General features: G+C 51.3%; 1 protein-coding gene across 1 annotated transcript in view; it reads left to right on the top strand.

Annotated features, from left to right (window-relative positions):
- The window catches only part of LTBP2 (latent transforming growth factor beta binding protein 2), a 112,536-nt gene that overhangs the window by 13,009 nt on the left and 82,254 nt on the right, over positions 1–17,273 (top strand). The window contains exon 6 of the mRNA XM_027769109.1: positions 13,067–13,304. Within this exon, the coding sequence (XP_027624910.1) occupies positions 13,067–13,304 (238 nt within the window). The remainder of the gene's footprint in view (positions 1–13,066; positions 13,305–17,273) is intronic.

Raw genomic sequence — 17,273 nt, 5'->3', positions numbered from 1 at the left:
AGCAAAAACCTCTCCAAAAGAAAAAAAAAAAAAAAAAGAACACGTGCTTTAGATTCTGATGCCAGATCCAGGGAGACATGTGTTTGAATTCCAGCTCTGTGTCCTTGGGCAAGTGACTATTCCTTCCCCAGTCATGAAGATGAGTATAAGTTTACATGGAATTGTGGCTTCTTTTTTTTTTTTTTTTTTTTAAGTTTTATTTATCTTATTCCTGATAGCATGTGTGCATAGTGGTAGTAGTGGGGAAGCATTATTTATTTATTTAATTCTATACATCCGATCTCTGTTTATCATTACAGCTTCAGCTTGCAAAATGAATTTTCCCAGCATGAATACTCTGTATATTAGTCCATTTAAAGATATTATCATGTATTTATCATCAACAGATAATTTTACATTTTTTGTGTCCTTTAAATGTTTTGCTTCTTTCTTTTCCCCTTGATTTCCTTCCTCTCATCCTTCCCCATCTCCCACCCTCCTCCTACGCTGTCTCTAGTATCCGCAATTGTTCTCCATGCTTTCATATCTTCCAGTCTTTCATTTTCTGCCACAGAGTGCAGACATTTGGTATATATTAAGTAGGGACATACAGTGTCTCTCTTTCATGAAGGGAGAACATTTTTGATGGGTCTCATCACCCCCCAGCCCTCCTGCTTACCAGGATCTTGGGCTCAGTGTTTCAGGTCAACCCAGGGATATAAAACCACAGCCAGCCATGTGGCTTCCGGTACTGCAGTTCAATTTGTTACCGATTGTGCCTCCAGGCTCGATCCTAGAGTTGTTTTTGAGAATTAACGATTATAATAATACTCCATAGCTCTTGCTGTGTGTCTATTACTATTCTCAGCACTTTATATTATTTTTTAAGAATTATTTATTTAATTTTATGTATTAATTCATTTTATTTGAATTTGACCAGAGAGAGAGATGAAAAGTGAGAAAGCAAGCCACCAGGTCAGGGACTCGAACCATGGTTGGCCATGTGGGAGTGTTCAGTGCCTTCACCACCACGCCACCTGCTGGCCCCAGCACTTTATATGATTCATTTTTAATTCTCACAACAACTTTATAAGCTAGATCTGATTTTTATCCCCACTTATGTTGAGGTTAGTTCCTTGTCCGGGTCATATAGCTGGGAGTCAGCAGAGCCTGGACGTGAATTCAGGTAACCTGGCTCCAGAGTGAACTGGGAGCTTTCACTCTGTGCTCTCTGCTAAATGTGTACCAGCATCTGGCACCTGGTAAGCTTAGCTGGTTAGTTCTGCTAGCTCCCAGAGGCTGTGCTGCCTGCCTGGGTTTCACTGCCAGCCCTACCACTTCAGGGCTGCATGACTATGAGCAGCACGCTTGAGCTCTCCCTGTCTCCGTTTCCACTTCTGTAAACTGTGACTAACATTAGTTCCAGCCTTTCAGAGTTGTAAGGAACAAATGAGGTAACTTAGGTCAAATGTTTAGTGCAAGGTCTGGCTTGTTCCATGTGCTCTCTATATGTTTGCCTTGATTGGGAGGGTAGGGACTGGTCTCACCGCCTGCGGCAAGCTGCACACTTGGCACACGGCAAAGAAAGGCTCAGTCGTCTGGGGAGGAAGTCTTCAAAAAGTTCATGAAAATGCATATTATAAAAAACTGCATGGATTTTACATTTCTTTTGGCACCAAAATAAACTTGTACTTTAATTTCCTTTTTTTCCATGGATCTTTTGAAGTCCCCTCATAGGTACTGAATAATATAGGACCTGCCTGTTCTGAGAGGTCCCTTTTTGCTGCCAGTGTTCTCTCAGGTCTTCCAGTGAACGGGGGATTCTGGGAGTGGAGACTTAGAAGCCTGGGCATTTGCGCCTGGCTCCTTAGCCCAGAGATTCAGTGTGCACAGAGGGCACCAGAACAGCACTCCCTTTGGTCTTTATCTCAGTCCTACAGGGCCCCGTCCCTCCTGATCTGGGTTCCTACAGGGCTTCCCTGGGGAAGAGCCCCAACTTCAGAACTGGACTCCCTGGGTTCAATCTCTGACACTGTCGCTAACCAGCATGGTGATCTTGGTCAAGCAGTTGACTACTCACAGTCTTTCCTAGTAGTAGTTATAAAAAAGAGGTAATTATGTGAGTTGCTCCACATAAAGCAGGTAGTCCAGGACCTTGTCATGGTAAATGCTTAATGAACCTTGGGGAGAAGGTGAGGGCAGGTGTGGGATTTTCATGTTCTTCACTGATTGGGCCAGGACTTGAGCCTGTGGGTGGCTCACCTCTGGATAAAACTTCTTAGGGCACTCGGGAGTCAGCAGGGAGTGGTGGAGAGGAAGAAAGGAGGTGGCTAAAAGGGCAATCATCCTCTGATTTGGGTGGAGACCTGCTAATGTGAAGAGTGCTGTCCTAGTAAGAGAAACTGCCCATGCCCCCCATCACGTGGGGGGCACGTTCACTCTTCCTGGTGAGTAAGTGTGTCCCTTGGAGGCTTTTCGCCCAGTGGAATGTTTAGGAGATGTTCCCAACCAGGAGCTTCCTGAAGCCCACTGCAGTGTCTTGTAAACACCAGTGGTGTGCCCGATCCTCTGTGTGTGTGTGAGAGGGTGTGTATCCTTTGTACACACTTGGCTCATGTTTCTTACAGGATTGAGTGGGCAAATATTCACATGGGTGACCTGGTATTTTCTTTTCTGCAGCCCCAGCTGCCTCTTCTCAAAGTCCTTTTCTGGCTTCTCCTTCCCAAACCCAAATCTTTTTTTTTTTTTTTTTAAATGGTTTTTTCCATAGATCATTTGCACTCACCAGAGAGACAGAGAGAGACAGTGAGAGAGAAAGTGACAAATAACCCTCGAGGGAGGGGATTTGGGGCATGCATGCACACATGCATGCCAGCATGAGTTTCAAGCCATAGGATCTGGGGCTTGAACCATGGTCGGCCATGTGGGAGTCCAGTGCCTTAACCACCATGCTACCTGCTGGCTCCTGCTATCCAATATCTTAATGTTGAACTTCCAGGACTTTCTTCAGATCTTCTAAATTTCCCACCCTAAAGAGGAGGGCCATGGGAGCCAAAGTGATATAAATTGCCACCCATTATTGAGCATTGGTAGACACTGTGACAGGCAATTACCATGGCACTAGTAAAAATAACGTCCAGGGCATATGGTGGCACAGTGCTAAAGTGTAATGCTCCACGAGGCCGATCCACATGGGAAGGTTACTGGTTCGTGTCCGGAGACTTTCTTGTGTACACTGAGCACAAATGTACCCTTGATCCAGGCCAGCTGAAGCTAGACGGTGGATCATAGTATCAAGACCCTGCTGGAAACTCTAACTCTGTCTCTCATTCATGAAAGAAATAAACTGAGAAAAAAAAAAAAAAAGCCCAATGCTTACTCTGCCAGAGATGCATAAAACACTTTCGTCTTCCTTCAACCCTAAGAGTGGCTCTTATGCTCGTCTTGGTCCTGGTCCCCTTCTGGTCCCTGACCACTGCTTCTCCTCTACCCACTTCTGAACATCGGGTGTCCTAGGGCTTGGTCTGGGTGCTCTCTCTTTCTCACCGCATTGCTCCTGGAATGATCCCCAGCGTTCTCAGGGATGTAAACACTGTCTCTGGGCTGACGATGCCCAGACTTACATATATCTTCAGCCAGCCCTTCCCTCTGACCTCCAGACTCCTGCATCTGCTGCCTGTCCCACATCTGCTCTCAATGCCTCCCAGCCATCCCAGACCCAGCTTGGCCAAAAAGAGCATGTGATTTCCCTCCCTCTGAGCTGACTCTCTGACTCGGTCTTACCCACCCCGTAAATGGCATTCCCGTGACCTGACACCTGGGCCCTCCAGCACGCCTTGCTCTTTCTCAGGCTTTATCTCAATCCATCCCTAAGCCCTGTTTTCCTCACTTCCTGGGTTCCTTGCAAACCCATCTGCTCGCCTCTGCTCCCCTACTGTCTCTCTGGTTTGGGTACCCTCTCGGTCTTCCTGGGTGACAGCTGCTCTCCTTGCTGTCCTCCAACCCAGCAGTCCCCAACCTTTGTGGCACCAGGATGGATTTAGTGGAAGACAATTTTTCCACAGATGGGAGTGGAGAGGATTGTTTCAGGATGATTTAAGCACATTCCATTGATGGTGCACTTTATTTCTATCATTATTACATCGCGATATATAATGAAATAGCTATGCACCTCACCATGCTGCAGAATCAGTGGGAGCCCTGAGCTTTTTTGCTGCAACTAGAATGCAGTTGCGTTCAAAGCCACATTGGAATTCTGGAGGTGACAAGTGAACATTGGGGTTTTTGACATGTTCCAGTGTGAGAATCTAGAGCTGCCACTGGTGTGACAGGAGGCAGAGCTCAGGCGGTAATGCGAGTGATGGGGAGCAGCTGTAAATACAGATGAAGTTTGTCTCACTTGCTCGCTGCTCACCTCCTAGTCCGTGGCCCAGTTCCTAACAGGCCATGAACTGGCATGGGTCCAAGCTTCCTGCTGTGGTATATCAGCACCTCCCTTGCCCTCCTGCCTCCTTTCTGGCACCTACCCTTCGCTCCCTGAATCTGGCCTGGACTCTGGGAATGTGCCACTTCTGGGCTCTGCTGCATGCTCTCTCTGGGTCTTTCCCTCCTCTCTGGGTGGCTAGTCTCTGTCATATGACTCAAGTTCCCCTCGTCAGAGGGGCTCCCCTAACTGCTCTGTCTAACTGCTCTGTCTAGAGCTGCCCTCACCAATGGCTCTGCATCTTGGTCCCCTGGCATTTCCTTCCTATTTCATTCTGATTTCTGTTCTTCTACTTCTTTATTTTTCTTCTTTTTTTTTGGAGAGGCTTTTGCTATAGGACGCATGCACTCGCCAGAAAGAAAGAGAGAGACATAGAGACAGGAAGTGAGAAATCACCCTCCAGGGGGGATGGCCACACTGCAATCCCTTCTTCTCCATTCTCCTCTCAGGATCTTGGGCATGCACACACACACACCCGGCGTGAGTTTAAGCCACTGGGTCTGGGACTCGAACTGTGGTCTACTACGTGGGAATCCAGCACCATAACCATTATGCTAACTGCTGGTCCCTGTTCTTTTACTTATTGAACTTGCTTAGTGGTTTCTCTAAGTTGGAAGCTCCAGGAGGAGAGGGGATCTGTCTTGGTTGCCTTGCTAGGCAGGTAGTAAACATTGAATGTTCTTGACCAGGAAACGGCTCACGAAGGTTAGTCTCCAACTGCCGGACCACACACTCCTTCCTGCTTCTGCCCTGGCCTTATCTGAGTTGCAGGTGCTCTGAACAGTGCGGTGTGCTGGGGCCCCCAGAACTTCTGGGCCTGGGCACAGAGCTGGTGCTGCTGCAGATGAGGTGAGTGACTCCAGGTGGCCCGCAGTACCATTGTATGTGCCCTTGGTGCTGCTTCCCTGGCCAGACTCATCCTGTGGTGCATCCTGGTGGTAGCTGTACCAGGAAGGGCTTGTCCCATCCCCTCTGACCTCCAGATGTCCATCTGGCCCCTCGTCATCCCAGGTAAGCCCTCAAGGCTGTGGGGATGGACAAGTGACTCTTCTGATTTGGGTCAGCTGCTGGAGACAAACCCAGGTCTCCACCCAGGGTGTAAGCAGGGCTCAGACTCCTCTTGATGCCTGCTGGAACCGTTGGGAATCAGGACTTATCTCTGCCCCTGCCTTGGCCCCCCGGCCCCCAACTGGCCCAGCACTGCAGCATTTGTTAATGCAATTAACAGGGCAGTCCACACTGAGGGGCTGGGGCCAAGGTCTGACTCACACCTCCCCTTCCTCCCCTCCAGCCGACGCCAAACGGTAGAGGCCCACTTGGCCTGCCAGACAGTGTCTGCAGAGCGCGCGCGAGAGGCCAAGAACGGCATCTTTCTCTCATTAGAAGCTTTTATGTGAACACAACTGCTATTTTGGAGCTGGGTGCTTGGCCGACCCTGAGCCCCAGTGCTGTTTCCAGCCGTCCTGAGCTATGGCTTCAGCACAGCTGTGGTGGAGCGGGGCAAATCCCTGAGGCCCTGACATGTCCCATGTCCTGGGTCAGGGCGTTGGGGACACAGCCCTGGTGCAAAGCTTGAGCATGGAGAAGATCAGAGGGTACATGAGAACCAGACAGAGATGTGGCCTTAGGGACCTCTGATATTAGGGTTCCTTTCCTGTTGAAACCAAAGGTCAAGGTTGTGGAGGAACAGCTTGGGATCATAGGTGGACCCCCAGAAGCAAATTCCAGCGACCAAGTGTAGTCTCCAGGTGTGGGGGATGGGAAAGGGGGGCCCTGGGGAGGGGCTGAGATAAGTATTGTGGATGGATTGGAAACTCCCATCTGCAAAGGCCTCTGGGAATGGAAAGGGACAAAGGCTGGGCTGAGGATGGGATTGGGTAGCTCAGTGGATAAGTTCTTAGTGGCCCATGGGTGCAGATTTCAGGAAATATAGCCCTTTAGCTTGGGGAGAAACTGAGTTTAAGGTATAGGGGGTGCTGGGTCCAGAGTCTGGTCTGGAGCTAAAGTTAGTCTCCCAGATAAGACAGGGTGGTGCTGGAAGCTACAGAGGAAGGGAGAGGCTTGAGAGCACACTCTGAAGTCAGTGTCCCCTCCAATAGGTCTTTGGTGGAGGGGCTAGTGTCTCTGAGGCCCAGGACAGAGCTAATGCCAAATGCGTGCCTGGGGGATGGGAAGGGATGACTGTAAATGACAACTGGAAAGCGGGTGTCTCTGTACCACAGTCCTCGGTTACCCATCTCTCTAACCTAGGCCTAAGTTACTTGACAGCAGCTTTTCCCAGAAAAAGGGTCATAGCTGGGAAGCTCAGAAGCCATCTTGCCTCTGGGAATATGGTAGGATTTTTCTTTTTCTTTTTTCTCTCTCTCTCTCTCACTCTTTTTTGCTAACCTCTAGAACTTTCTGTGATTATGGAAATGTTCAATATCTTGCTGTCCGCTATGGTAACCATAAGCCCCATGTAGCTTGAAATATGGAGTTGGGACCAGGAGGATACAGCCTCAAAGCTGTGGAGGAACAGCTCGGAGTGTGGAGAAGATCTGAGAACGTATATGAACCAGACAGTTCAACCTATGGAACACTTGAAATATGACTAGTGAGAGTGATGAACTGTTAAATTTTATTTACTTTTAATCTGTTTAAGTTTAAATCACCACATATACCTCACAGCTATGGTATAAGACTGTATTGGAGAGCACAGCTTCAGAGAGTGCAAAGTACATTGAAGATCTCTGTCGAGACTCACAACACCTCTGAGGCAAGAATGATCAGCCTCATTTCACCAAGGAGACAAGAGACATACAGGGTGAGGCACTGTAGGTGGGGGTAGGGTGGTGTCCAAGGTCGTGTAGCTGGGATCTGGCTGAGCTGGGATCACACCAGATCCTCCTGACCCCACCCCCATGTTCTTTCTGCTACCACGTAGCTGACCATCGGCAGTTCTGCGCAGATGGTAGGAATAGCCTGCATGGTGGGGGCTGTTTCTAGAATCTCCCCCAGGCCTGCTCATTCTGAGTTTGGTCTTCTCCCAAGAGTAGAAGTTTTGTGTGGAAAATCTGAGCAAAGCTCTGCTAAACGGCCTTGGAGCAGTGAAGATGGAAGGGGCACAGCCAGGAGGGTAGGGCGGTTGGGGGAACAATGCCTCCTAGTTCTTGCTTTCAAACGGTCTTAGTTTTCTTTGATTTCCCCTCTTTTGGCATCCCGCTAACTCCATAGAGCTGAACTCCCAAAGAGGAGACTTTCCACATCTCTCATGTTCAGTGATGAAGAGAATGGTGGGGAGTGTGGGAAAGAAAGAGATCTGGGGACCAGCAGTTAGCGTAATGGCTATGTCGCTGGACTCCCATGTAGTCGACTGCGGTTCGAGTCCCGGACCCGGTGGCTTAAACTCACGCCGGGCACGTGTGCGTGCATGCCCAAGATCCCGAGAGGAGAATGGAGGAGAAGGGATTGTGGCGTGACCATCCCCCTCCGGGGGTGATTTCTCACTTTCTGTCTCTCTGTCTCTTTCTGTCTGTCTGGTGAGTGCATGTGCCCTATAGCAAAAACCTCTCCAAAAAAAAAAAGAAAAAAGAAAGAGATCTGGAAAAGCTCAAATTCTAAATGGCTAAAACCTGGCAAGGGAGGCTGCTCGACAGCGCAGACAGCGGTTGTCCAAGGTGTGTCCTCCGGAGGAAGGGGCTGGGTATATTCTGTGTAGTAAGACCAATGGGGGAGGACTAAAGACAGATGTCATGGCATCGCCAATAATCAATCAATGGAGAGTCTTAAAATTATGTATCCCATACTGGGTGCATTTGGCAAGGGCTAGGCATGGTCTCTGCTCTTGAAGAAAAACGGGAGGAATGAATTCACAAGGACAAAACAGAAAGACTTCTTGGCCCACCATGGTTGGAGGCTTTCTCTCTTAAGATTCCCACAACACCTCATGGAACCGCCTCTCCTGAGACCCTTGGCATTTCCTTCTTTACTTTACGCGATGACCCCTGTCACTGGCAATTCGGAAACGGTTGATTTCCTTTTTGGTACTTGAGTTTTGAAATCTGTGCTCATTCGACATTAGAATGTTTGGCTTCAGCCTTCTTTAAACAAAAGAAGTCATGTGTCCACACGACCACTATTGCCTCTCCCTCCCAAAGGGTCACCGGATTGCACGCGCCAGTAAAATATTCAGAAATATCTTAGGTACAGTGGCCAGCTTTTCATTTTTACAAGTGGGGATGTTGGTACATGTGGGGGAACCTACCATCCACCATCACCTTTTATTAACAAGAACATTTTAACACCAAGAAAAATAGAAAAGGCATAATCTCAAAATAAAAGCAACTCTTAAGATGGGAAAAAACAACATTCCGAGCAATTCAGGAAACTGTGTTTATTTTCCTTATTTTATGACAGGCCAGTAAAAACTGTCAGCATGCTCCCTTTCAGAGACAGGTATGTGGGCCACTGTTGTGGGCCATGGTGGGGGTATTTTTGGGAGTGTGGAGAGAGAGGAGAGAAGAGTACCCTCCAGCCTCACCAAGCATACTCTTGGCTCAGAACAAAACAAATTTGCTGAAAAAGTCAGGTAGTTTGCAGCTTGCTGAGACTTGTGAAAACAAAACAGGAGAGGTTGCACGTGAAGCCAGTGAGAGCAGGTTCAAAACCTCAGAAAACCTGAAACTCCTTAGAGGATCTGCCTGAGCAGGTCGGACCTCTGTACTGTGTCCTAAATGGTCAGTCCAGAAGGATGATCTTCCCATGCCAGTTTTTTCTACCAACTCATCTGGCTGGTTTGGAGCTGTCAGACTTTTATGTACCATGATATAAACATCAAGAAAATGCCATTGCCATAGCTCCCACTCCCCCCAGCATTCTCTCTCAGGATCTGTTCATTGTACCAACCGAAGTGTGTGGACCCTAGTCCTCCTTGAAGACCTAATTCCCTGCTTAGAAAGAGGCTTCCATGGGTGTGAGAACCCGCCACTGGGCAGGGATGCCTACACACAGTACCCAGTCTTGTTAACCTTTGCAGTCCCAGCATCCATCCTGACCAAGAGAGAAGAGCTCATTAAACGTTGTGGGAATGTATGAGGCATAGCGAGGGGCTCAGCTTGCAGGTGTAGGATCTTGGTTTCTAGAGAATGAAAGACCTTATTGTTAAAGTCCAAGGGGCCACCTGTGGCAGCTGGATCTCATATAGCCAACTGCACGGTTCTAGTCCTGGACCTGGTGTCTTGAAAAACACACCACATGCATGTGTATGCATGCCCAAAATCCCAAAAGGAGGGAGAGCTGTGGGAGAAGGGACTGTGGCCATTTCCCATGGGAGTGCTGTCTCACTTTCTCTCTCTCTCTCTCTCTCTCTGTGTGTGTGTCTAGCTCCCTCCAGGGAGCACACTTACCCTCTGGCAAAAGATAAAAAAGGCCAGCATGGGCCATCCTTGGGGTTCAGGGGCTCAGGAGCTAGGGAGGATGAGGCTGAGGGAGTGGGGGAGGGCTAGACTTTCTGAAGGCCATCTTCAGGGGCCAGGACCACCCATTCAGAGGGAGACTCAGAGGGGAAAGGTGCGATCCTTCCTCTCACCCCTGCCAGGCCTCGGGTCCCTGCTGAGAGAGGTGTGAGTCCACCTGGGAGCCTGCAGACCTTCCCTTTCTACGTCTTCCCTAAAACTAACCAGGCTGAGACCTGTCTTGGCATAGCCACGTCCCCACATGTCGCCAGCTGGTTTGCCAGCTGGTCCCAGCTGACCAGGTCTCTGGTGCTGGTGACACGGGCCTGCCAGGGCCAGGTGGGGGCTAAGTCTGCTGGGGCAGATGGAGTGGTGGACAGGTGATAGGCCAGAACCCTGTCATGGTGGCAGTTGGAATTTGGGGAAGTGCTCTAGGTTATAATTTTCTGCATGGTCTCCCTACCTGGAGGCCTGGGCCCTGCCAGGAAGTGGTACCAAGATGCCAAGGAAAATGTTCGGGTCCCACTCGGGATCCAGCTCCTGGTCGGAACCCTACAGTGGGATCTGCATATTTCCTCACTCAGCTGATTAGACAGGCTGAGCTTTGTGTGCCTCTGATGGACACAAGGCCCAGTCACTTTATTCTTTGTGACTCTAGGAAGCACTGCCTTCCTCCAGGAAGCCTTCCTGACTTTCCCTACAGCCTGGGGTAAAGGTCCTGACTGACATAGTCGTCATCACATGGTCTGTGTGTTCAGCTCTTTGTGTCAGATAGTGTGTCAGGGAGTGTCACAGACCTCTCTCCTAGTGAGTGCTCAGTGAATGCTTTCTGAATCAACCCATCAGCTGGTCTACATCTTCCCTCACCACATGTACTGTGTGACACACGGCCGTGATCCAGGGCTCGCTGAAGCAGGGAGTGGACTGTGGCATTGGGACCCTGTTGGGGGTGCTCTCTCTGTCTCTGTGTCTTTATTTCTGTTTCTCTCACTCAGGGAAGTAATAAACAAATAAACAAACAAAAAACTTTTTTAAAAAAAAAAAGGAATGTGAAATTGAATACTTTAAAAAAAAATTGTGTGGTTTTGGAAGAGCCCCCACCGCCAGAGTCAACCTGGGAAGTGCAGCTTCCCAGGGCAGGGCTTCAAGGATGCATCTGGTGACTGACTTGAAGCCAACAGAGTCCTTTTGTTCCATTCTCAGCTCCAGGCCAGGACTCAGAGACGGGAGGGAGGAAGACCGTATCAGCCCTGCTAAGAGTGGGTAGAGAGATGAGAGTCGAACACTCCTGAAGTTGAACCCTCAGTAAACATCACAGGTTTCCTGTGAGAACTTCTTAGGTTTTTTTTTTTTTTGGAGAGATTTTCACTATAGGGTGCGTACGCTCGCCAGACAGACAGAGACATAGAGACAGAAAGCGAGAAATCACCCCCAGGGGGGATGGTCACGCCACAATCCCTTCTCCATTCTCCTCTCGGGATCTTGGGCACGCACACGCGCCCGGCGTGAGTTTTGCCACCGGGTCCGGAGCGCGAACCGCGGTCGACTACGTGCGAGTCCAGCGACATAGCCATTACGCTAACTGCTGGTTCCCGAGAGGGTGGAATTTTGATGAGATTTATCCAGACAGCCCCTGTTTGAATTCTAGTGCTGCCCTTAGAATTCAGCTCACAAAACCCCAGGTACCTAGTTGGGATAGTGTTTCCCAAATGGACGTAGAATGATTGAGGTGACAGGTCTATGTGTTGGCCTCTGCTTCCTCACTGACCAGCCCTACCCCCTTGCCACCAGACCCAGCCTCCCTGGATCTCTTGAGCCCCCTCAAGCCTGCCACCTTTCTTCCAGCCTCCGGAGCTCTGCACCCACCTAGCCCTCCTGGGAGCCTGCCTGGAGTTCTGCTGGTCTACTTCCTTTGCACCACTCCTAGCTCAGTTCTGAGAGGTCTCTGATCTCCCGTTTGAAGCTCCTGGTTGGGCCCAGAACACTGAATCTCTCTAGTTGATTGTCTCCAGGCCCTTGAAACTGCCTGACACCATGGCCTACTTCATTCTCTTGCTGCTCTTGATCTTCCTCCCTTGATCATAAGCACCATGAGGGCAAGGACTTGGTCCTAGTGCTTAGTACTCAGAAGAGCTTGACAACTGTTTGTTGAGTGAATAAGTGACAGATGAATGAGACCTTGGACTTAATGCATCTGATATGACCTAGTCCATGTTTTCCTTTGAGATAGTATGCCCGGGGGGGTCCCAAGTGGTTGGGGCAGGGCGCCATGTCCCAGTTGTGTGGCCTGCATGTGACTCTCCCTTGGCTGTTGAACACTGATGTGGCTCTGGACGTGGCGGGGTGATGACATGCAGGGAGAGCATGGCCTGGGCAGCAGGGGCTGCTGGGCTGGCTGGCTGGCTGAGAGGACAGCCTGGTTTAAACCCCACCTAGCCCCAAGTTGGACCTAGGGCCCAGGAGGCCAGGTCATTCCAGCGAGCTAGGAATCCTACCTTGTTAGCAGGGTGGGCTCCTCTGTTAAGGAGCAGGGACTCTCTCAGGAAGAAGAGGAGAGGCTTTCCTGTCAATGATGGCTTTGAGAGACCCTTAGGGTCCTCCCAGTCTCCTCAGCCCCTCCTCGAGTGAGTCATGAGGAAACTGACACTCAGGGAGGTCAAGTTTGCACAGCTCATGAATAATGGGAAAAAAAATCAGCAACTCAAACCTCCTGACTTTCAGGCCCATGCTGAGTCCTTTCCCATAAAGGAGACCGATTCATTCATCCATCTATCCATTCATTCATTCATTATTTCCTGAGAAGCCATTCAGTGGTAGTCTATTCTAACTTCTGGGGCACAGTACGAAATGTCTGTCCTCTTGGGCTTGAGGTCTGGTAGGAGGGAACATGTCAATATAAAATACACCGTCAGTGTGTTCTGCAGGAAGTGCTGGTGTGAGCCGCCACACAGCTCTGATCACTCGGTCTCTGGTGGGCTGGCCGGAGATCAAGGCCAGCTCCGCCTGGAGGTCTGTGGGTGGAGGATAGAGGATGGTCCCGAGAGCCTTCTGAGGCCAGGAGTTGGCTTTCTGCTTTGGAGGGTGTGGATGCCGTGCTCAGGCAGCTTTCTGGAAGGAGGCTGCAGCCTCAGGGCCCTGGCCCCTGCCGTCACCTTTCTCCTTGTCTCCTCAGCTGTGTGCCAGCCGCCCTGCCAGAACCGAGGCTCCTGCAGCCGGCCCCAGCTCTGCGTCTGCCGCTCTGGTTTCCGCGGTGCCCGCTGCGAGGAGGTCATTCCTGAGGAAGAGTTCGACCCCCAGAACTCCAGGCTCGCACCCCGACGCTGGGGCGAGGGCTCACCCAGCCTGCGCAGGAGCAGCACCAGGGAGGGCCCCAGGACCCAGCCACTGGAGCCTCAGCCGCCACAGGCCACGTGAGTGCCCTGGCCAGGGGTCTGGGACTCAGTCTCCCTCCTGGAGGGGCTTCTTCCTTAGGGCTGCTTGGTGAAGACCCTGGCGGCCCTTCCTTCCTGCCCTTCCTCTTCCCTGCTGGCCGGGGTGTGAGCAGGAGAGCAGGTGTTGCCGATGGCACAGGCCTGCCAGGTTGGGGTGAAGGGGGAGTGGGGAGGTGAAATCTTTGCCCTTGAGTGCCTCAGAGAAACTGAGGAAGGCCTATACCTGGGATCAGGTTCTCTTGGTTCAAATCCTGGCTTTGCCACTTCCCAGAGTGACACTGGGCAAGGTACTTACCCCTCTGTGCCTCCGATTCCTCATCAGTAAGGTAGGACAGTGTTACTACCTACGTCACAGAATTACTGTCAGGAAGGTGCCTAGAACAGAGCCTGGGACATAAGTAAGACCTTCTAAATGTTCCCTCTCTCCTCCTCCCCTTCCCCCTTCCCCTCCGCTCCCCTTCCTGTGGTTTCTGTGATGTAGGAAGAACTCCTGCCAGAAAAAGCCCTTTCAGTACACTCGCCATCCAGCTTCCATCTCTCTCCTCAGAGGGGAAGAGGCGTGTAGGGGTGGGGCACAAGGGGCAGAGAGGAAAAACTGGACAAGGGAGAGCTCATGAGCAGGATTCCCCCGCCTGCTTGCCATAGCCAATACGGAGCGATCGCTAGCTCAGGACAGGAAATCTAAACTTTGTAAATTGCTTCATTTGTAGGGGGCAGTGATTTCCTTTGAGTATTTCAGGTTAGTTTTTCATTTACTTTCTACTTGGTAAGTTCTTTCTGAAACATTGCAGCCTTGTCTTGCTGAACTAAGGGGGAAAGGACTTGTCCTCTCTGAGGCCAGGAACGCCAGGGGGAGGAAGCTGACCTGCGGTTAGGCCCCAGCAGGAAAGGTCAGGAGTGATTGGCTCAGTTGGACAGGGAGAAAGGAAAGGTGGTTGAGGTCGTGCAGCAACCCTGAGAGGGAGTGGGATTGGGCAGCCCAGGGTCTTGGTAAGGCGGGGTTCCCAGGCCCTGTGCATCCAAGCAGATGGCTTCTGGGATCAGCTAGGAGCAGGAAGGAAGGATGGACTGGGCCAGACCGCGGCTCAGCAGTAACGCAACTGGGCCCATAGGGGAAGGTCTGTGTGTGGTATGCCGCATTCCTGTGATCAGGGCTGGCTGAGGCTGGGGGTGGATCGCAGCATGAAGACCCTATTGGGGGTACCTATCACACTCGCTCATAGAATGAATGAATGAATGAATGAATATAAATAAACGCTGTTTCAAAAGAAAGGGTGACACAGGTTGAGGCTGGGGGCTATTGGGGCAGAAACAAGGAGCAGAGCCAAGGTGGTCAACACAGAGGGCCTGGTATTGGCTGTGAGCCTCATTCTGATTGGCCGCAGCTGTGAGCATAAGGCAGGTGGTGCAGAGAGGAAAAACTGGACAAGGGAGAGCTCATGGACAGGATTCCCCTGCCTGCTTGCCATAGCCAATACGGAGAGGTCTCTAGCTCAGGGCAGGGAAGAAGAGAAGGCACCCGACAGGTGCCAGCTTGAGGGCTAGTTGGGCCAGAGAGGGAACAGAGTCCTCCAGGTGGGCTTTCTAGCTGGTGGGGTGTCTTGATCCCGTGTGTGTTCACATTGGGAAGTGTTTGTTTGGCAAGTCATTCTGCCCCTCATACCGTGAGTCAGAATTATTGGACACCCCTTCCTCAACTTCTAGCCATCAGACCTCTCTCCAATCTTCAAGGCTCAGTCCTGCTTCTTCCCCAGAACCTGCCCTGGTCACCTGCCCCCACCTATCTGGTCCCCTGTTCACTCACTGGCACTCATCCATGCAGGCCTGTGCCCTGCACCTGCACATAGATCGTGCCACCTGCATCCTGGAAGCCAGTGACCCTGCCTTGCACCTGGGATTTCCCAACAGCTCCCCCACTGTGCCTGCCTAGCAGGAAGTGCTCCATCCAGATTGGCTCTCTGACACTTGGTCCAAATGATAGTCAGCTCAACCGAAGGGTCCAGCTGGCATCGACCCCTCAGCCTGCACCTGGATCCGAGGGCACCACCAGCTGTGCTGCAGAGCTCAGGCTTCCCTGTAGCTCTTCTCACTCTGCCTGGGATGGCTGTTTTGTTCTCCTCAGACCAGGTGGTCCTTTGCTCATGAGTGTGTCCCTGGTCCCTGACCCCATCCCTGGCACACTGTACATGCACAGTCAACCTAAGCTGAACGAGCAGATGAATGAGGCTAGTTGTTGGGGGAAAGGTGGGCGTTGCTGTAAGACAAGCAGCTTGAATGTCCTGAGCCTTCAGTCCCCAGTGAAGGTTTCTTGCACATAATGGGTAGTGGAGGCCCAAGGTCCTGGGTGAGGTCTCTGGCCCACAGCTGCTGTCCTCTTCGACTTGCACAGGCTCCCTGGCCAGGGGCTACTGTGAAGTTCTTAATGAGCTGCAGCCTCCAGGCCAGACCAGGCCCTGGAGCCTCAGTGCATGAAATCTGGGACAGTCCAAGCGCCCCGCTGTCGGCCCAGCTGTGTTTTGCTTTGGGAGGCCAAATCCCACTTGCCTGGTGGTGTCAGACATTTCCTGTGAGCTTGGCCAGGTTTCCAGGCAGCCACTGGCCTCCCTCCTTGGACAGCCCCTAAGTGTCCAGATAGTGGCAGTGACATGATGCCGAGGTATTCTAAGGGGGGGTTGGGCAGCAGAATGTCTAGGGAGGGAGACGCTTCAGGGACTGGGGGTGGCCAGTCCCTTTCAGGGCGCACCAGGCAGAGGCCAAGGACTAGGGTCCCAGAGTGAAATGAGAGGGAGGGAGCCAGGAGAGTCTCGGGCACAGGCAGGATGCCCTGCAAAGAGCTAGATGTAGATGGATGTTGTCCAGCTGTGGCCCGGGCTGGCTGCAGGAGCTTGGAGAACGGCCGAGTCCCAGATTCAGGCTTCTTTCCCAAAGCTGGGTGGAGGGCCTGCCCCACCTGGGGAGTGAGAGCCAGGCAACTGGGGGAGAGCCTCAAGATGGGGCTGGGGCTGGTGATGGGAACCTGGGACCTTTGGAAAACTGATTTTGACCAGTACTTCTCAAACTGCAACCAGTATGTGGATCACCTGGGCCAGGGACTTGTCAACATGCAGCTTCTGATTCATTGGGCCTAGGGTGTGGATCTCTGCCACGGTCCCTGGTGAGGCTGATGCTGCCAGTGTAGTGAGAGTTAGAGACAGGGCTTTGGATTCTGGTAATTCTGGGTTTACCACTGTGTGGCATTAGGCTACTTGTTTTAACTTCTTGGTGCCAGTAGTCTCCATCTGATAAGATTATAAAACAGATCAAATGAGATCAAGTGAGTGAGCCCTTAGTGTGATGCCTGATGTGACAGTGTTCAGCACACGCTAGCCGTCAGCAGACAGATTCTCTTTGCCGTGAGGACTTGTCTGGATGGGAGGAAGGAGCAAAGAGCCGACAGAGAAATATACAAGGGCCTGCTTCTGACAAGGCAGAGCCCAGACTCAGCCCCAGGGGAGGCGTAACCAGCAGATCCAGCTGGCTTTGGCTGACTTGGGTATGGTTATTTCATCAGACCATTGTCACTCAGTCCTATGGAAGAAGGGTTAAGGCGAGTGGTCAAGAATGAGAGGGACCCCCATTGGCTTAGCTCCTTGGCCATACCTGAGGACCTAGATGCTGAACCCTGGGGACATCCTAAGCAGGTTTGGTCAATATGTGGCAACAAGGAGTCTGAAGGACAGTGTTGAGCAGGACAAGGGGGTGCCAGGAGGTATCTGAGGAGCTATGGCCCCATGGTGGTGGATCACAGCAGCTGTTCCCCAGAAGGTAGCTGGAGTCTGCTTTTTCTGCCTATCCAGTCTCCCCGTTTCCTCTGGATCTCCTCCTCTGCATATGCCCAGCCCTTTTCCCACTGAATTACTTTTCTATGGCTGGCCTAACAAAAGAAAACAGAAATAACAAGGTAGAAAA

This window comes from Tupaia chinensis, unplaced genomic scaffold, assembly GCF_000334495.1.
Source record: "Tupaia chinensis unplaced genomic scaffold, TupChi_1.0 Scaffold148607_1, whole genome shotgun sequence".
Lineage (NCBI taxonomy): Eukaryota > Metazoa > Chordata > Mammalia > Scandentia > Tupaiidae > Tupaia > Tupaia belangeri.
The sequence above is the reverse complement of the archived record's forward strand: the minus strand, read 5'-3'. Positions and strand labels throughout refer to the sequence as shown.